Genomic DNA, 21645 nt, shown 5'->3' with positions numbered 1-21645 from the left:
AGGGGATGGCACTCCCGCTTCGGTAGCCCGACGACCTGCGCGAGAAGTCGAACACTTTACAGTAGCACAGATTAACGAGGACCAATACCGCACACCTTCGGTCCCTACGCAGATTGATCCAAGTGGTCACCCACCCGCACACTGATGATTGACTTCGGTGATCTGCTGGGAACCGTGTCTTAACGATCAGTCCACTGCGGGACTCAAGGTAGGTATGTACTTTATTTATGTCGCACTAGAGCTACATAATGGGCTATTGGCGACGCTCTGAGAAACATCCCTCAGAATGATACGAAGACATGCCTTCGTAATTTAGATCCTCTGCAGAAAGGACGACCTATGCGTGAAGTAAAACACTTTACAGTAGAACAGTTTAATGAAGACCGATACCGCGCACCCTCGGTGTCTACGTAGGATGATAAAGTGGTCACCCACCCGCTTACTGACTGCAACCAGCGATGCTTGACTTCGGTGTTCAACTGGGAACCGTGTCTTTACGATCAGTCCACTGCGGGACCGTTTACCTTCAAAGAGATTCTGACTATTGTTTTCAGTTTATTGTGACATCCTAATCTGTAGCAGATAAACGCTCTCATAATTCTGGGAGAACATGACAGTGCAATTCAAAATATAAAATTTTGCTAGAAAAAATAAATGGCCAATGGCAAGAGGATGGAAATTTCGTACACTGACTTAAAAATGGAAAAATATTGCTTGAAATAGACTATCGATATTTGAGCCAGGCCCCTACTTCTTATTAGAGGTCTCCATTGCTTGCAAACTTTTCCCCACAAAATACTGTTTATTTTTGGAAATGAAATGAAAATTACTATGTGCTACGCTAGAATATTTTGATTAGCTTTCTACATATCAGTAACATATGATGGTCACTCAATAAGATTTTGAAAAGTTTTCATTCAGTTAAGCTATTGAAAAGTTTACTCTATTAAAATACGAAAAGCTTAAGAGTATTATAGTTTGTACATATTAAAAATTCAGTGCAAACAAATATTCTTTTCAACTATCAACACAAAAAGTATTGTGACTGAACTGAATAAGATGATGTTCAAGGTATAGTAAAATGTGTAGTAAACAGCAAAAAGCAGTCTTTAAAAAATAACATTAAAATTTATACCAATAATCCTTTATTAACAGATAATATAACATAAAATAAATAACGTACAATAAATATAAAAACAGGTGGTATAAATATTGATAAAAATAATACAAGTTTTTCATTTTCATTCAGTCATTAGTTAAAAAACACATTAAATCTTCCACAACAATAGAACAATAAAACATTTTTGATGGACTATAACAATTAGAAAATGCTCAAAATTAACCTCTTTTAAACAAATCATATTCAGTAGTTAAAAAAATTAATATATCTTTATAATTTTCAGGTTTAATTTAAACCTAATCACTATACTTCTTGAACTAAGGGTACAAACTTGTTTACATTAGAGTTGAGCCAAAACATGATAGACAAGTAAAAAAAGCCAATAAATTAAATACAATAAATATACTATGATAATAGATATACTATAAATACTATGATGGTCTATTTGTAACTGTGCATTGATTGGAGGAAGCAAATTTACATATAATTACAGCTGTCACATCTTGTTTGATTCAATTTTAACGCCAATTGAAAAGCCTTCTATTATAGCACTTGGCCTATATATTTTTTCTTATAGGCTGTGGTAACTCCGTAAACAAAATCTGAATGTTAATTCCATTTATCCAGTGAAGAAGATATCAATTCTGAAGTTTTTCATAAGATCATGAAAAAGAGTACAGAGATCAGGACAGGAGAGATCAGTGTCCTGATGAGAACAGATTACACTTTTAAAGTCTCTGAAATGAAGTTTATTTCACTGGGAACAATCTCTTATTTCTCTTTCAATGACCAACAACTTTCTTGACACATTTCAGAGCAAAAGAAAATTTTGCTTCATATATAATGATACTTGACATTTGCAAACATTGCAGAACAAGGCACAGTAATTGTTCAAGAAAATGGCTTGCTTTCTAGGGGATAGATATCATACCAACCATCAATTAGAACAGGGGTCTGTCTAGGTTTCTATGAGAGAAACCTATTTTGTGCAAATTTAGACATAATTTATGAAAATTAAAAATTATAGTAAAAAATCAACACAAAATAATGGAAAATTTATATATATATTTCTCTATATATTCAAAAATACTTTTGCTATTGTAAAATTTTGGGCTTAAAATTGTATCCAAATTTAAAAATCCATAAAAATCATTGTCCATTGTTAAATTTCAACTCGAATTTTAAAAACAACAACATGCATTTAACAGTACTTGCACTAAAAGTTATTTTCATTACAATAACATTTTCCATGAGGTTATATTGAAAAAAGAGTCATAGAGAAAAAATTGTTTCATAAAAACATTAAGGTCTGTTAGAATAAATTTAGAACAATGTTCGAATGTTTAGAATAATGTTTGAATTTCAACTTCTTGTAAAGTTTACAGAGGAAGTGACTCTGTGTTCAATTAAAAAAAAAAAAAAAACTATGTAAAAAAAAAGTTCTCTATACTATGGCGTAAGCGACCGGTTAGGCTTACCACACCACTATCTGACCTAGCACGTGCTACCTATTCGTATATGCAGAATCAACTCCAGATTTATAGTTTCTTACGGGGAAACAAAATTTTAAGGGGCGGGGTGGAGAACCTTAGAACTTACTTTTTTAAAAGTATTTTGTGAAACTGCCGTTTTTCCTTAAGTTGAATTTGTGAAGGTACTGCTAAACGGTAGTAAATTTGCCCTGAACAAACCCCTGTAGAAAATGTTTTTCAAAGCTTTTACACTAATTGGTAGGGAGGGTGGCCAGTTTCTTTAACAAAATGAAATATGTTTAAAATTTTCAAGTACTTAAAGTCGATGTGCAAGTATTCAGCGCAAGCTGTCATACTTGGTACACACAATCACGTACATAATTGAAATTTTAATGAAAAACAGTTTTTTTTTGTTGGGAAGAAAATTATTTTTTACAATTTGGTTTCATTTCATTGTGGGAAAAATTTGCTTTATCTAAGTGTACTTTTTTCTGACAAGACAAGTATTAATATCATGGTTTATAATAAATTTGTATAGTAAACAAATTAATCATTTAACTGTTTATGCTAATTTTGAATCATAAAAAAGATTGTTGCATTTTATCTAATAACAAATATTTACTTATCATTTATTATTTTTAATTTCAAAATAGTTAGTTGGGTTTCAGAGCTAATCAGACAAAGGTCTTAAATTTCGTATCATATTTAAATGATTTAATAATCCCTCATTTCAGTAAAGTCATCTCAAACTTGATACATTGAAAACAGTATTTTATAAATCAATTAAAAAAAAAGTTTACAAAATTTAAAAACATAATTGGCATTGATACAACAGAATTTTTTTAAAAAAGAAACAGTTTATAGAATCATTTTTAACAGGCCGAAAATTAACCATACTCACGAAGTATGAGATTTGATGTATTGACACAGATTAACAGTTCTCAAAATGTTAATACAGAGATAAAAAACTTTTTCGTTACAAAGAAACTGTCTTTGATATCGTTTCAATCAGAAAATATTAAATAACAAACATAGAATTAACTTGTGAACAAAAATGTATTGAAACATTCTTAACAATTTCTTATTCTTTAAATATTATACAAAAGGCTACAAAAGCAGTGTATGGCAGTTCTTAGAAATTGTTCAATTGGCTTAAAAATGAATATTATCAGGTCCAGAAGAGTTTCTGGATATTTTTTAAATATTTTATCACAGATTCTTATATTAAGCCCAAAACAATTTATTATGGTTTAAAAACTAATCTCTGGTGCATTATAATTAATATTTTAACAATTTAGGTTACTTACAGTAAGAGATTATATATAGTTTTTTTTTTCATTAAAAAAATAACATTTCCTAGTTAATGAGAAAATCATAAATACAGTCAAACCCCGCTATAGTGAGCACGGTTTATAGTGAACTCCCGGATATAGTGAACGAAATGTTCGTTCGCGTGCCTTGCTATATACGTATAATGTTATTTTTGTGGATATAGTGAACCAAAAAAGTGAGGAAGTTGGATATAATGAACTTTTTTCTGCTTTCAACTGATTTTTTTCACTTTTTTTTGTAATAATTTTGAATTTTCTACTTCAAAATAAATTCATATACCAATATTTAAAACCATCTATAGAGGGGAATGTAGCGATAAGCATTTTTTCTGTTTTGCTTCTTTTATCTCACTTTCCCATCCCTAAACAAACCAAGCAGATGTTTCCAACCCAGAGGCAGAAGATGCACCTGTAAGGTGTCAGTGAGATCAATATGCATTTTCTGTCAGAGGGAATGAGTAATTATTCATTATTGGTCAAAGAGTTAGACACTAATATGTGTTGATAAGGCCCTCCTTTCAACTCTTTTTTGCTCTCAGTTCAGTTAAAAAAAGTCTGGAAACAAGTGTCTCAAATTTAACTCTGGTGACCAGTAAAAGTAAAACGTTCTCCATTGATGATAAAATGGGCATAATCAGAAAAATTAAAAATTAATACAATCAACTTGATACTTGCAGTGAATATAAACTATCCAAAACTGCAGTTTGTAACATATGGAAAAATAGACAATTAATAATTTCTGCTCATGAAAAAAATTTAGAATGCTGAAAAAAAGTTTAGAAAAGCAGATCACAAGGAGGTTGAAGAAGCATTACTTAAGTGGTTCAACATTAGAAGAAGCTGCAATCTTCCAGCATCTGGACAAATGTCGATGAATTTTCTAAGTTATTTTATGAGACTACTATTATGTGCTTGGATGGCAGGTTAGACATGTTTAAAAAGCGGAATAACAGAAATTCAGGAAAAATTATCTGAGAGTCAGGAAGTGTTTCCATATCTGATGTTAAGGATTGCTCGCCAGCTAAAAATTACTAATTTTTTTTTGCACGCAAGACGAAGAGTAACGAAAAATAACAAATTTTTTGCTACTACATAATATTTTTCAGTCATTTATTTGAATAATGTGTAATAAAAGGAAGGAGTTTGGGAACCATTAGTTAAATTGCCTGAGTAACGGATATAGTGAACTCCCGGTTATAGTAAACCAAAGTTTCTGTCCCTAAAAGGTTCACTATAGCGGGGTTTGACCATATAACTTTTATCACTGATATTCCATAAATATTGTTACGGTTTCAGTATTTACGTTTATAAATTTGTTAAGAAAAAAGACAAAATGTGTGTCTGAATTATCAAATTTTTAATCATGAAGATCATAACTAAATTTTAAAAGAAATGAATCAGCTATTTCTTAGCTTTCAAAGACTTCACATCATTACAAGAATTGTACGCACTTACAAACTTACTTTCAGTTTTTAAAATCATACCCACACAGCGAATCTACAGATACTCATTCTTTTATTTATGATATCAGCATAGAATTAGCACAATAAAGCAACATAAACAAATATTTTTAATTGAGAAATTTTATTTACACATACATAAAACAACACATCAGGAAGCATTCTAACTGATTCAAATAAAATTATCTAATAAAATATAACCAGTCATTTAAATTCCTTATTTGTGTTCTTTTTAGTGATAAAATTTGTTAAATGACTAAGTTGACTCTTTTTAAAGACTAAAACAAAATAAAATATATAAGTTACTGTGAGATTTCTGTAACATGATCTGTGGCAGAACAACCGCCAAGCCTTAGAAACTTCTGGGCAGTGGCCCACGAGAAACTTAAAAAAAACATCACAGAAAGGGACCAACTCAATATAATTCATAGACACCTCAGGGCAAACATCTACATGTTTTTAAAAAAAAATTTAAAGTTAAAATTAAGTTTAAAATTCATTTGGCATCCTTGCGATTGTAGTTGGCGAGACAGAACTTGATACGGAAATATCCCTTAAGTTACATAAACAAAAATATATGAAAATTGATTGCAAAATTATATTTCTGACCACTATATTAGGGATTATAAAAGCGTACAGAACAAGCATTTGGTATTTATTTCTCAAGTAAATAAAGGAATAATTTAATTACTTACTTATAGTTTCAGAGCCCGCGTTAATCATTAGCCAAATGTGATAAAATTGCAAATTCGGCAGGAAATAAATTATGCATTTGCGTAAATATTGGCGCCTGATTTTTTTCTACCAAAAGAAAAAATACATATTACTCTTTTACCTAAAAAAAAAAGAGTCAAAAGGAATTTTTGTGAACAAATCCTGCAATTTTTATTCGATGACAATAATTTCTGTTAGATACATCACAAAACAAATTAGAATTATACTAAGTCCAGATAACGTACGTAACAAGAGAGATTATGTAAGCATGACATAAATTACTGTAAAATACAGATGACTACATTCCTTGACAAATCACGTGATAATTTTTACTACAGTTTGTCAAATATATCAGATTATATGGTAGCAAAATGCAAATTACCATTTAATTAGTTTTGCAGAAAATATGTTTTGGCGTGACAATAACCTAATGCTGCCTATACTTTTATTACAACGTACTTATATTAAATTAAAATACATACGGTTTATACTTATACTACTGCTCTAGTCTAAGAAGTTATCAAAAATGACTTTTGATTTGAATTTGCATATTATAAAATATTTCAGTTGATGGTAAATTTGTATTTTGATTTGAAGTTTTTTTTGATAAAAAATCAATCTTACGAAATTGTTAAGATTTGTCTTTGATTAAGAATTTTGAAACTTGGCTAATACTTTTGATATTTGGCTAATAATTTGAAGTTCTTAGGGCGGAATCTCTGTTTCGCTTTATTATACATAGCAGTGTTTTTAATAATAATAATATATGTTTTAATTATTTCATGGAAAACATTTTAATAATGCTTACCTTTTATAAGTTTTTCTATTCGTTTCTTATTTAAATAGATTTCGAATCTTCGACAATTAAACGATATTTAACTCCAATGAACTGGCTCTCTAAAAATTCTCCAACATATCGATCGTAAGTGCCATACTTTTGCTTGGCCTTCCTTAAATGTTTTAGAAATGCGCCAAAAGATAATTTCTCGCATTTTGAAAGGATAAATAAAATTGCATAACCACCACATACAGTAGATCTTTTGTCTTGGTAACATTTTTTATTTCTTATTATCGTGCGATATTTCTTAGCAAAAGATTTTATAAAACCTCCATAAACTTTTGGACTTTTACCAAATGAGTCGAAATATTCCAGATGGTTTTCATCTCTTACATAAAATGCTACCCAATGAAGATTATCTTTTTTTGAATTAGATGATATGTTGGCAATAAATGTAGAATTATTTTCTACATTTTTAGGGATTTCATCAGCAGTAAAAACACCTTTAAATATGGATTTGCCTTCAGCAGATAAATTTTTCTCGATAATTCGTAACAATTCAGTGCCATGCAACATTCTGACCAGAAGAGAGCGTGCTATTTTGTTTGAGTTTGTTTTGTTTTGTTTAAGAAGTTTATACAGAATTTATATTTTTCACTTGTAACCTTTGTGCCTCATAAATCGATTGCAAGGAATCTGCCCAATCAGATTCTTAGAAGTCGTTCTTACTGTATACAAAACATCGCATGTGAAGGCCTGATTGGTGAATTTTCGAAATGTATGCAACTGTGAAAGTTAGTGCCATTCTCACTGCATCCGGTTCATGCACCTCCTTCCACCCATATCTACTTTTTCCTTTTCTACGCAATTAATTGCATGTGGAAGTATTTCGTTGTTTTAAGCTTTGCATTTGCAACTGTCAAAAAATATAATTTAAAATATATTTTGTCACAAAAGAAATAAACAGAGATTTTTAATAAAACCACGTAGCGAAGTTCGAAGCAAATATTCACGTAGAAAACGAAGCAGTTTTGGGGCTACATCCATTGAGTTGTATATTGATCTCTGTTGATCTGTCTATTAATTAAAGGTATTTTTCAAGTAGGCACTTTATTTTACATCGCACTAGAGCTGCACAATGGGCTATTGGCGACGGTCTTTAGTTGAATGTTAAGAGGTAAGTTGTTTGGGGTAAATGACAGTAATAATAAATTATAGGAAAGGAAAGTAATTGTAATGACAATGTTTCATTATTCCCAAGATTATTTGTTAAGCAAAAATTTTGCATTCGCCATGAAAAGTTTACAATAAAAAAATCTTTATGTTGATGCAAAATTACGCGGATATATCTTTTTCAATCTAAAGTGGTAGTCAATGTTTTTAGTTTAAATTTAAACGTCAAATTAATTTTCAAATGACTTGATTGAGGTGATGAAATTCAGGCGTTAAAAGAGCAAAGTTCAATATTAATTTGTTTTACTATAGTTTTAAATAACATGATTAGAATTTAAAAAAATATATAAATGCCAGTTTTTCTCATTTTTTATAAAAGGATTCTGGGTGTGCAATAATTTTCAACATCATTCTATACAAACAATTCAAGCAAGTTGTATGACATAATTAACATTAATACTTCATCTAATAAGAATAATTAACATTAATAATTAATCTAATAAACCAGAAAATTTTATTGGCAAGTATTTAAGTGTTGGAAAAACTAAACAGTTTTTACTTTTCTGAAATATTATTCCACTACTACTTTAATAAATGCCAGAAAGTAAAACGGTGAAATTTACACTATCATACAACGAATAAAAGAATTTTGATTCAAGTCTTTAAGCTTTTTTTTATTAATCAATGTCATGAAAAACGAAATATAGGTTTTAAAAAGATCAGAAAATTCTGGATTTTTTATTTTTGTTATTGCAAAGCAAAACAAAATACAAATGAAATTCACCGAATGGCTTAAGATGATTGACAGTTCAAAAAAATTGTATCTTGAAGCTTACGTTTCTCAAATGGTTTTTTGTCCCGCAGTGGACTGATCGTTAAGACACGGTTCCCAGCAGATCACCGAAGTCAAGCATCACTGACTGCGGTCAGTGTGCGGGTGGGTGACCACTTGGATCAGTCTGCGTAGGGACCGAGGGTGTGCGGTATTGGTCCTCGTTAAACTGTTCTACCGTAAAGTGCTCGACTTCGCGTGCAGGTCGTCGGGCTACGGAAGCGGAGGTGATGTCCCCTCTGTAGAGAATCAAAATTGTGATGGCATGTCTTCGGATCATCCTCAGGGATGTTTCCCAGACCGTCGCCAATAGCCCATTGTGCAGCTCTAGTGCGACGTAAATGAACAAATCAAATCATGGATTTCGTTCAAATTTCCTATTTTGTCATTTAAAACTAGATAACAGAGTTGAAAGTGCTGTGAAAAATTGTATATCCTCTAATTCATTTGTATATCCAATAATATATGCTATAATTCACATATTTTTTGTCGTTTAATAAATGTAAGAAATAATAATTAAAAATTGTTATTTTACATGAAATTATCTCTAGATAAAAGAATCATTTAATTGCGTGCATAATCGCTTATAAAATTTTCAACAAAAAAGAATTTATTTGTTGTTAACTGTCTTGCCAATAATATTGTCATCATGCCTCCATATATGTTTTTATTGAACGTTTCATATTGCATCGTATAATATTACATCGTTTTTCTATGTTAGTATTAAATGGTTGTTCATAATTTTTTTATTGAATGTCCCATATTATACTTTTTGTATGTCTGTATAGAACGTTTTATTTTATATTGTTTTACTGTATTTATATGGAATTTTTCATGTTATGGTCTATTATGGTGCTTGTATTGAATATTTCATATTATATACCTTAATGGTATATTTATTGAACGTTTTACACTACAACATTTCATGATGTTTGTCATGCCTCCATATACCTCCTTGTTGTGATGGCGCTGTCATCAAGGTTGATGTAGAAAATAAAGATAGTAGAGTTCGCACGAAGTGGCGGTGGTGTAAAGACGTTCTTTTGGTAGTAGTCTAATTATTGTTTGAACAGTGAGATATCTCAAATATTGTGACCATATTTTCTAGATTGCGTCTATCCCCTATATTTTGTCTGTTAGAAAACCAAATCCATCGGGTGAACAAATGCGTTATTTCAATGAAAGTACGTTTTTAGTGTCTGATTCCGTAATTTAAATAGTTAACACTAATTAATTAACAAATTTAAGGTAGATTCTTTAAACTATTAAGACTCGTACAAAGTTTATGAAAATCCTATCATTATAAAACTATTCAGCAAGAATTTCTTTCTGGCTCATTGCTCATTACTATTGGTTTAACATTATGATCATTGGGACAGTTTCTTGGCTTACAACCACTGGATTTTTAAATCGGACCCTCGGGACGTTTTTAAAGTGATAATGGCGGAGAAACGCCAAAATAACCAGTCATCATGATTTATATTTCCATGACTTTTTTATTGATTTAACTCATACAAAAAAGTATGATAATATTTTTGAGTAACTCATATTTTTATTTATTTAACAGAGTGTTTAGGCGGATGGATGACAATAACAGTGGAGACTTGAATACGGAGGAATTTGTGAAAGGTATTCGAGATACGGGACTTCAGATAACAGACGAAGATGCTGAGAAACTCTTCCAGCAATTCGACAAGGATGGATCAGGAACAGTCCATTACGAAGAATTTCTAAGAGCAGTTAGGGTAATATTTCTCCTCCTTTAATTAATGTTTTAATCGCTTCCATTTACCTTCTTTTGCAAAGGTGTTTTCATATGTGTGGTGTTTTCAATTTAAATTCAAACAACAGCTATCTAGAGCTCTTGACTTATCTACTTCCGGTTAGAAAGTATGCAGCTTCTTTGTTTTAGTTATTTAGAGATGTATTGCTAAAAAAGGTGACATGGTTGTTCGATATCGAAAAAACTCGCCTTTTTGGCAGCTCTGATTTGGCTTCTTTTTACTTATTTATTACTGCCTGTTTTTGGTGCAAGCCGTGCATCATCATGCATCAGTGTTAGTACATTGTTTGAGAAGCGAACTTAAGTTCACTTCACAATTTATCATTTGGGTTTAAATGGCATATTGTTAACAAGGTAAGAAGTGTCTTATAACGATTCTTTTTTCAAATGACAATTCTTACGTTTTGAAATGACAAGTCTCCAAGTGACTATTCTTCATTTAAACACAAATAATAAATCAGGTAATAAATACACGTATACGAGAAATACTACTCAAGATAATAGTGAAAAAAATAAAATAAAAAACAACTGATTAAAAAAAATATGTAAAAAAAAAGGATGACATTTTTTTAAAAAAACCGGAAAATAAAATATATAATCCTTTCATCAGCCCACACGATAATATCCGCAAAAAAGAGTGTTTTCTGATATTGTACAATACCGGTTTTTTTAAAAAAATTTCGTCCTTTTTTTATTTTTTATTAATTCTTTTTTTTTTTAATCAGTTGTTTGTTATTTTTTTTTCACTATCATTTCCCCCCCCCTTTTTTTTCTTCATATGTCTATAATTTTCCATTGTTTTATCTTCATTTTGAGCTTTTCTGACGAGTTCTGTTTGCTTGCAGCTTATGTGCAATAAATGAAACTTATTGTTTTTCCTAATTTTCTTCGTGTTTTTTGGCATTTATTTATTTTGTNATTCATATATATATATATATATATATATAAGTATATAAGTTAGGTCTTTGGCAATGTTGGTCTAAGTAGTGAAGCTAGTGGGCGTAATATATCTGACGAAAAGAAGTGGTAAAATTGTCCAATGTTCAGTTTCATATCTTTAAACCTCGTGGTTTCGAATTAGACTAAGAAGATAAGTATACCTTTATATCAAGTATCAGGACAAAATTAAGCCTTTACGGGTGATATATTTTCGTGGTGCCTGTGCCCTTCTATTTAAAACAGTAAAAATTTTATTTGACCAAAATAAGCAAAATGTAACTTTTGGTTTTGGTTTGATTCCATTTATAAAACTTATATCTACTTGATTCTTTGCGATGAACTGAACTTTATGTCTTCAAACGGTTTCCTTTTACAAAATTAATGAAATTTCTTATGAGAAAGTTAAAAGTAATTTCATAAAATATTTTGATCCTATTCTTTTTAAAGAAGTGGTAAAATATTTGATGTTAGTTATTAAACGATGGAAATGCAGGTAGCCTTTTTAAAAGCTGCTCTAATTATTTTAAGGATTATGAATAAACTCTAGCCATTCTATTTAATTTAGTGAATAGTAATACCTAGCTATATTAAGTTCATGAACTTCACTGCGTCTGATATAGTTACTTAAATTTTCGCCGTAGAAAGAATACTCAAACTATAAAGATTGCAATTTACTGTGTTCAAAATCCGATCAGTAGAAAAATTGTAATAAAATATTTCACGCAAAATTTATTTTTTAAAAATTACTCTAAGGACGACACTTATTATAAATTTGGAAAAGAAAAAAAAAACAGTTATAAAAAAAATTAATATCAATAAGAAAATTTGTCTCTTGTTATCATTCTCAACGCTGTTAACAGTTTGTTTTCATTTCAACAAAAACCACAAATCAGCTTTTTTAATGGTTATGCATACAGCAAAGAAAAAAAAAAGTAAAAAAAAAAGAAATTGGCCAGACACCGCGCTAGATCTTGAAATTCAACACTCTGATATAAAACTTAAAACATTTTTGATAAAAAATGAAAACATTTCCTACTTCACATTCAACTTTCTTTTCTTCATAATTCTTTGGTTAAATTTTTTATAATTGCTAATAATCGTTATTACTAGAGCAAAAAAAAATATATATATATATATATTTTTCAAGATTCTCTGGCTTAAAAAAATGAGAATCGCTGTATTACTCTATGTTACTGGCCAAATGTAAATAATAAAATAAAATAAAATTATATTCCCATAAATAAAAAGAACACGGAGTTTCATATTTCCTAAAATGTACCTAGTGTCTAAATAAAAAATGTGTAAAAAAACTAGAAGGATAGAAAAAGTATTAGTTTGCATTTAATTAGAGAAATACTAGATTCCATAATTTTATTAAAAAAAATAAATTCCGAGATGGGTCGCTCAGAGTAGGATAAATAGATATAATTTACATTTAAAGGCCTATTGGGGTCAGACGCACTATATTTCAACCAGGAATTAGAGAACTCAGTAAAAATAGTCATTGTTGATCCAAGTACAATCTATATCATTGTTCTCAACTCATTTTTTTTACCTACTAATCGTATAAATGATTTTCTTTTTAGAAAAAAAGACGGGATTTTATGGAAAAATAAAATGAGTTCTATTATTATAAGAATTGAGTGACACATTCTGCTATTATACTCTGTTTTTAATGAATTGCATTAGTTTTTAAAAATTTGGCACGGTTTGCTAAAAATGCTTGGAATGTCTGAGTTTTTAATTTTAAGATTATATCGTAGTGTAAATACAATGAACTGAATGAAGCAATAACTTATAGTTTCTGTAACAAAGAGAAAATAAGTTTTGTAGTTGTGCATCATGTTGTCACGCTATTAACCCACACCATGTTTCTATTTAGCTTTTGTGCGTGCAAATATAAAGTTATTTATAGCAAAAGAACTCTATTTTAGTCTGCTTAGTCTGTGTGTTTTCTCCAAATTAGATAAAAAAAATCTATTTTAAGCTTGGTGTTTTCCTTTTTTAAAGCATTTTTTGAGTTTACAGAGAAGAGGGGTGTTGTGTTGTGACGTATTCAAATTGCATAAAATGATGCAACAATTTGTTATTTTCATTATTGATGACTTTAAGTAAATAAATAAAAGCTTAAAGGGAAATCGTTTCTGAGAAGTATTAGCAATTATAGAAGTCACATTTACTAATAGTTCGTTCCCAAACTCTATTTATGGCTACTGTATTATAAAATTGCTTTTATTTCAATATAACTGCAGAAAAATAAAAATATAAAATTGGAAAACACGATAACTTTTACTGCTAACTATAAAAACAATATTTAATCAAAATCAGGTGATGACGCATTCTCTGCTCAATATAGAAAAGATATTATAAAAACACACGTAAGGCCGATATTTTCTACCATATTAATATAAAATCTTTTCAAGAAAAAAAATTCCATTTTTGTTCCCGTCTAGGGTTAATTTAATAATAGTAAAGCAAAAAGTGTCTCAGTGGACAGAGCGTTCGCCTCCGAATGAGGCGACCCGGGTTCGAATACCAGTGTGGCTGATTGATATGAATTCTGCTCCCGACTCGCACCGATCACAGTGCTGACATAAAACATCATCAGTGGTAGACGGATCGTGGGTAAGAACCTCCTTGGCGTCGGACTAAGGGGAGAATTTTTGTAGTTTACCTCTCCATGTAACGCAAATGCGGGTTAGTTCCATTAGAAAGTCCTCCACGAAGGCTAGTTTGTCCCAATGCTTGATCCAGGAGTTCCTTTGTCTGCTGGGTTAGGTTAGAAGTTACTAGGTTACAGAGTTGAACATCGATATTCGTTAACTCAGAATTGAGCTTGCTGTGCAACACCGGTCATGAAATAAGATGAAATAGTACTACGAAAAGAAAAGTTTTTACTAATATTTTTAGAATTATTTATTTAAGAAAGGGACAATTTTTTAAATTTCTGTTTATGCACTCATTGAATGATTGAAAACAGATATTGCTACAAGCTTTTAGCATCCTTTTTTGATTATTCTTTTATTTATTTTTTTGTTATAATTTTCGATAATTTTTTTCAAGATATGTTTATATTGCAGACTTGTCTATGAATTTTTCTAGTTAGTTTGAAAGAAAATTTTTATTAAGCTTATTTTCTACGCAAGCGATAAAATTTTTTTAGTTGTGAGTTGTGATGGTATGAATTAACTAGAAAAATAAATATGACGTAATTTTAAAAATTTATGAATGATATGCGTTTTGTGGCGGAATAAACCTGAATGTTGCAAGCCAGTGTATAATTTTTGTTTGGGACTGAATTTTTTTAAAGTTCCAAATAGAAGTGATAAACTTTTTTATTTTTATATACTAGTAGGTAGACCTGAAGATAGCCATTCGTCACGTGTCGTGTGAGCGAAAGAAAATGGCGTCTGAAATTAAACATGCAACCGGACACTTTATCCCATCCCTTTTTTAAAAAATTGTTTTATGATAAAAATACATATCAATCTAGAAAGAGACTCTGGAAAAAAGAATTTGCATTAAAATATCTAATATCTCCCTTCAAAACTTTGATCCTTCAGACTCCATTAATTTGTGTCGGAAATATTCATGTGAAAGAAGAATTCTTTTACATTTCACATATTTCAAAGTTGTAACGTATGTATTAAATTTATTTTACCTCTTCAGATATTTTATGTAAAACTAGAACTCAGTGGCGATACAGCCCATAGAGGGCCAAGGTCTATTGGGTCCATCTCAGTTTTCTTGATCTTGGGCTCAGGGCAGATGCTCCGGTTGGGTGGTCACCCGAACCTCGGAATTCCCAGTGTTTAGTTCCCAAGCATGCTTGGTACTCATTTTATCGACCCACTTAGTCAACCTTGCCCTGATAAGGATCGAACCAAGGATCTGTGGCACGAGAGTGCGAATATTTTTATATAAATTCTTCGATGTCAATATATTTAACTAAATTTTGTCACATATTTATATTATTTTCATTTTTGAATTAAATTTTTATAGCCGTGGAGTACTTGGAATATGATTTCTTGAAAGAAAATTATAATTTAATCCAAACAAACAGAAAGTTTGCAAAAAGTAGCTTTCAAATGAAAAGGACCTATCGATATCGGTCACCAAATCATTAGGCTTAAGGAAAAAACTGCTACTAAGACATTAAGAGTCCTACCGACAGCTGGCAACTAACTGAAAATTTATATTGCTTGGTTGGTTCTAATGCCACTTGCCACGCGGGCAAGCCTGCTTGGTGAAACCGAGTAAATTTAAGGCAGAGTGTGCGATTCTTGTTTTTCAGTGGCGCCATCTATGGCCAAAAACTCGACTTCTGCCACACCATACGTCGCACCCGTTAATAGGGCGGACCCATTCGTACATCCAGTCATTCATCCACAGATCGTAATTTTGACCTGAATCAGAGAACGATCGATCTCCAGTTCAGTACCCCCAGAGGTTTGATTTGTTATGGGAACATGGATGACTTTTGCGACTCGACAGTTTTAACGTGCATCAGTCACTTTACTACATGGGGAGTCTTCGATATTATTGTATATTAGTAATAGCATTGATTTCTAAAACAAGCAGGAAAAAAAAAGACAATTTTCACTCTATATGGATGGTTGACCATGTAAAGCTAGCACACATGGCACTAGTAGTTAAAATTCGTGCAAGACTTCCGGGTTACTATTTCCGCTTGATTTTTACGCCTAAGCTTGAAAAGGGGCGCCATAAAATATTATTATATTTATAGTGCTTACAATATGACGCGTTTTCCAAATTTAAGTGTCAACGAAACAAACAACATAAGAATTCGGATGACTCCGCAAGCATGCTACGCCCTGCAAGATGCAAACCAAAAAATATCTAACGGTGATATTTTACATAAATATAGCCAAATAAGGGATAACATCCAAAACACGGCAAACCTTACACTTTTTATTATGCTGTGATATTAATTTTGTTAAATTTGATTCAGGCTCACAACTAGTTAGAATTTATAAAATACAGAAAACTCTTATGAACGGTAAAACTACGCTTAAATTTAAGCTTAAATCACATTAATAAAACTCCCTAGGCAGAGCCTGTGACAAAAGTAGGGGTATACGGGGCAGTTTACCCGGACCCCACATCAGAGGGGCCCCCAATTCAAATTGAAAGTTTACTTTAGGTTTCCATGTTTAATGAACTTTCATTTAAAAAAAAATATCAGTACAGTGTAAAACCCGTTTTATGTTAGCTTCTTTATTAATCTATCGTATGAACACAAAAACCTATAATTCGTAAATTCGTGGTTCCTAGTGCGGAATTCAGCTAAATTTTCGCAATTACTATATCAAAAGTCTGCATTTTTACATATCTCAAAATGCGATATGTTTACAAAAATATACAGGCTTCTAATTGGCTTAAGTGAGCCATCGTATTTGCGCAAATTTAGCTGTTTTCCGCCCTAATGTCAGCAAGGATATGGATTTTTCGCAGCTAGATGACTAAGTTAACAATCAGAAAACTGTATTCGGCATGATGGACGTAGAATTGTCAGAAAATCAATAAAATGGACGGAACAATATTTCGTCTGACCATTGGGGGACTTAGAGCTATTTTAGGTTCCAGTCAATTTCTTTGTTATATATGTATAATGAGATGAAAAATTCATATACCTCTATAAAGTTCAATTCTTCATAACTGACGTAGTGAAGCAGTAGGGGGCCCCAGGTAAATTTTTGCCCCAGGCCCCAATCAGGCTAAGTCGGGCCCTGTCCCTAGAATATTAAACCTGCTTACACATCGCCTTGTAAGCATTACATAAGCGAAGGGATACATCGGAAGTTTTCCAAATTTTTTCCTCTTTTAGGAAGATTGTTATTGTTTACATGCAGTCAATTATCCATACATACATGCCGCGTGATTAATCAACGTTTAGATTTTAAGCTATTTTTTACGCTAAAAAAGAATCGATATGGTCAATCCATTTGTCAATATCGTTTACCTCTCTATTGCTTCTTTCAAAATCAACCTACTAATAAATGATAGTTCAAAACAACAGCTTGAATTTACCAGTAATCATTTAAGAAAAAAGCTCACGAATGCAGAAGCGATAATTTTTTTTCCCTACCTAATATGTAATTTATTAGAGGGCAAGCTGTAATGAGTAATAAATTGGTAAACATGGCATTTATGTAGCGTGCAGTATAAAATACCAACAAAGCCTTTCCACAAAATATTATATTTCATCTTTCCTGGAACATATTTTAAATATTTCATGAACAGTCTAACTTTTGAAATTGGCGATAAAATATTCTCTTTCCTTCTTCTTGTAGTAAATTTACTTTTAAATTAGGAAAACATCGTGCTTTGTGATGATAAATTGATAGTGATATGATAATTTCTGTTTCATGCGGTATCGATTTAAAGTTAATCCATAAATACGTGTTTTATTTTATTTCGTTAACTGCTTTTTTAATATACAGCATAAATTTATTCGACGAATTTAAATAAAAACAATATTTTGCGTTTTATGCTTTAAAATTATGGAAAGTGGGGTAAGACCGGGTTGTTGAGATTCGAAGGCTAAACTGTTCGAACTACAAAGTGTCAGATTTAATCAAAATATTCATTATTTAGTTGATAATATACCATTTTTGAAAAGTCAGAGATAAAGTTTTGAAAAGTGCGCAAAATAAAAAAACGGACCACCCTGAATATCTTTTGATCTAATCATCGGATCTGCACGTTCTAGGACTCAATCTTTATGGTTCAAGGGAGTGACCTCAAATTTGTTAATTAATTAGCGCAGACGATATTTTAAGTTACGAAATCAGACACAGAAATCTACTTTCTCGGAATACATACCTTTTTTTCCCGACGGATTCGGATTTTTGACCTCCAAAATATAGGGAGTTTCCGCAATCAGGAAAATATGGTCCCAATAGTTTGGTCAGGAGAGCGTTCCGAAGTTTGGACAAATGGTAAGTTAATTTTACTTTTTGCGTATTTCACCATATCTCGAGAAATTTAAAAGCGAATTGAGAACTTTTTACAAGCAATTATAAAATTCATTTACCTAAAGATTATATGCAAAATATAATTTTAATAAATATTTATTATTTTATTTAGAATTAGGCAAAAAAATTGGGCATACTGTTTTTTACATCATTTTACACGGCGAAATACAAAATTTGAATGAAATTGGTCGAATAGTTCCTGAGAAATCGACTTTTTTGAAATTCGATTTCTTATGAACTATCTCAACGATTTCTCACAAATTTTGTATTTTGCCATGCTTTTATATGCTTTTTTTATCGGAGAAAAGCTGGATTCAATAACTAAGTTTTATTATAATTACTTAATTATTTAAAAGATAAAAATCAACACGATTTTAATTATTTTGTTTACTGATTACTACTGAAGTAATAGCAATATTTCATACACTGTACTACAAATTTAAGATCCGTGTTACAATTTAAACACCATTGTTTTCACCAAGTCTTTCTTGAAAACATAGTTCGATTTTAAAATGTCGAGAAACAACGTGTCCTTGAAATTGTACTATTTGATGACATTTCAATCAATAACTTTTGTCTCGGTCACGAAAGATGAGATATCTCCCGTATTCACTCTGTTTATCTTGAAGAAATACAATTATAAAATAGTAATGATAATGTTTTTTTGTAATATAGTATAATGATATTATGTTAAATATTTAAAAACCCTGATTTTTGTTTTTCGTGAAGGATGATAATGATATCCAATTGCATAGATTAAATGATGTTTTCTATTTTTAAAATTGGCAAGATAAATTTTAAAGTTTGCAATCTTTTTTAAACAAAAACTAATAACGAATATGGTTTTAAATTTCGGAAATTTCGAATATGATTATAAATTCCTGACAATCAACTTTCAAATCAATTTCAGTTGTTTTAAAATGAAACTACTTTTTTTTATTAAAAAATACTTATCTGAAAAAAAAAAACCCAATAACTAAAGTTGAAAAATTGAACTCAACATTGCTAGAATTTTCGTTATGAATTTACGGTAAAATAACCGGCTGCATTTTATCAATCCGATTAACCATAAGGTTTATGGCCAGGAACATTTTATCTTTACGGTTTTGAAACCGTTTACAACTAGTACGGTTAAAAAACGTGAATACAAAACTATACAGTTTATTAATTCATCATTATTAATATATCATTTGCAACTAGCATAGTTTCTGCATCATGAAAATGAAATTTAAACGGACATTGGAGCTCTGTGAATGCTGAGGCATTCATGCGTGGATGATAGTTTTTGTCTTCTGGAATGGAAGAAATATTGTAGCATCAAAGCTGGGATTCGAACCCCTGTTCTGCCGGTCATGTGATTAACCGATTAATCCCCGTGGCTACAATATGTACCCAGCAGCTTGGAACAAAATGTAAACTGGGCCAAGTTGATGCGATAGAATTCTGGTTACATCGTATTAGGTAAAAACAATCAATAAACATTTTTTATCACATCTGACAGTTTGAATATTACTCTTTTATGGTTATTTAACTGTTTTGGTTGATATTGGTAAATAACAGTTAAATAAATTGCTATTAAACCATTTTTACCGAGGAATTTCTAACAGTGTATCATGCATTTTGAATAATAAATTTTAATTGAAAATGAGATTATTTTTATTGGTAAAGGAAATCAAATAAATGAAAATAAATTTTAATAAAAACTACTTTCATTTTCTTTCAGCCTAAAATGTCGGCAAACCGAATAGCTTTAGTTGAGAAAGCCTTCGATAAAGCAGATAAAACAGGAGACGGAAAACTGACTTATGAAGATCTGAGGGGTATATATTCAGTGCAGAATCATCCTGAATATTTGAATGGACAAGCGACAGAAAAACAACTACTGAACAGATTTCTCAAAAATTTCGAAGACGGTGGTGTAATAGATGGAGTGGTAAGTGATATTTAAAATAATAATTTTAGAACTCACTAAGTTCTTATGGATCTCTAAATTTTCGTCGGGTATTTTTTGTTCAATTACTTTTTTCTACCGAACACGATGATAAATATACCTCAGAATGTTTCTGAACAAACAAGCAAGTTAACAAGTTAACTCGGTGAATTGGTTACCTGGTTTTTAAGCGTTACAACTGCATGTATCGATTAAAAAAAAAAAAAAACGGAAGGAGACAGTAATGTTCAGTTTCCTGCGTTCTGCTTACAAAACCAGAGTATTTTTCAATGAAATTTCAAAATCAGTTAAAAAGGTTGCCAAAACTGAGAAAAAATGTTAAACAATGTTTTCAAAATAATCCCCATTTGCTGCAAAAACGTGATTTTGTCTAAAAACAGATAGTACCCATGCAAATATTTTGAACTACCTCGGAAAACATTTTTTAATAGTTTTCTCAATCACTGTCGTCACATTTTGACGAAATTTAATTTGTAAATAATTTATAAATTCGATCCCTCTTTAATCTCGTTTCCTAAGCACATCGCAGCAAACCGTACGTTTCTATATTTTTCCAATTTTCTACAATTGATTTTTCAAATTCTCAGGCTTTTTTTTTTAGACACCCAATGTTTCAATATTATTGTAATAGCATTATAAAAGTTTTTAAAATAACTTGGATTCTTAAAACTTAAAATTCGTAAGTGGATTTTAATACATTTGAATACGTTCGTATTTGGTGCAGGATAAACGCTTCCGCCATGTTGCAGAAACAAATCAATATTCATGTAGTAAATAAAAGCTTACTAACTACAAACTAAGATAAACAGCGTTAAAGATCGCAAAAAATATTTATAAATGCAGACAGCTGTTTCGGATGCTCAAAGGGTAACCTTCATCAGTGCAACAGAAAGAAATGACGACGATCTGGATTTGTTAAGGTGCCTGCCCGCGTTAGAGGGCACCTGACCTCTTAATCTAATATTGTGCTCTAGGGCGACTGGTACTAATGGCATAGAGAAGAAAGATAAATGGAGGAGTTCAAGGCAGTTGGCCGTTGATGACGCTCATCTATTGCTCAACATTGTTGGGATTCTAATCATAATTTTGATTTT

At 30.9% G+C, this 21645-nt stretch overlaps 1 protein-coding gene and 1 long non-coding RNA gene across 3 annotated transcripts in view; one reads left to right on the top strand and one right to left on the bottom strand.

Moving 5' to 3' along the window:
- The window catches only part of LOC107455010 (calcyphosin-like protein), a 39939-nt gene extending 19180 nt beyond the window's left edge, over nt 1-20759 (top strand). Inside the window, exons 3-4 of one of the 2 annotated variants that reach the window (XM_043042128.2) lie at nt 10448-10625; nt 20324-20759. In XM_043042128.2, the coding sequence (XP_042898062.1) occupies nt 10448-10625; nt 20324-20548 (403 nt within the window). In that variant the 3' untranslated portion in view covers nt 20549-20759. The remainder of the gene's footprint in view (nt 1-10447; nt 10626-20323) is intronic. The other variant, XM_043042131.2, reaches the window with a different exon arrangement.
- Nucleotides 1129-8044, bottom strand: LOC122269373 (uncharacterized). The gene is made up of 2 exons (XR_006225151.2): nt 6906-8044; nt 1129-2099 (listed from the first exon to the last, which is right to left on the bottom strand). It is a non-coding gene; the product is annotated as an uncharacterized lncRNA (long non-coding RNA).
- Nucleotides 20760-21645: the final 886 nt, after the last annotated feature.

Source organism: Parasteatoda tepidariorum, chromosome 8 (genome assembly GCF_043381705.1).
Source record: "Parasteatoda tepidariorum isolate YZ-2023 chromosome 8, CAS_Ptep_4.0, whole genome shotgun sequence".
Classification (NCBI taxonomy): Eukaryota; Metazoa; Arthropoda; class Arachnida; order Araneae; family Theridiidae; genus Parasteatoda; species Parasteatoda tepidariorum.
Note: the sequence above shows the minus strand (reverse complement) of the source record. Positions and strands in the feature narration are given on the sequence as shown.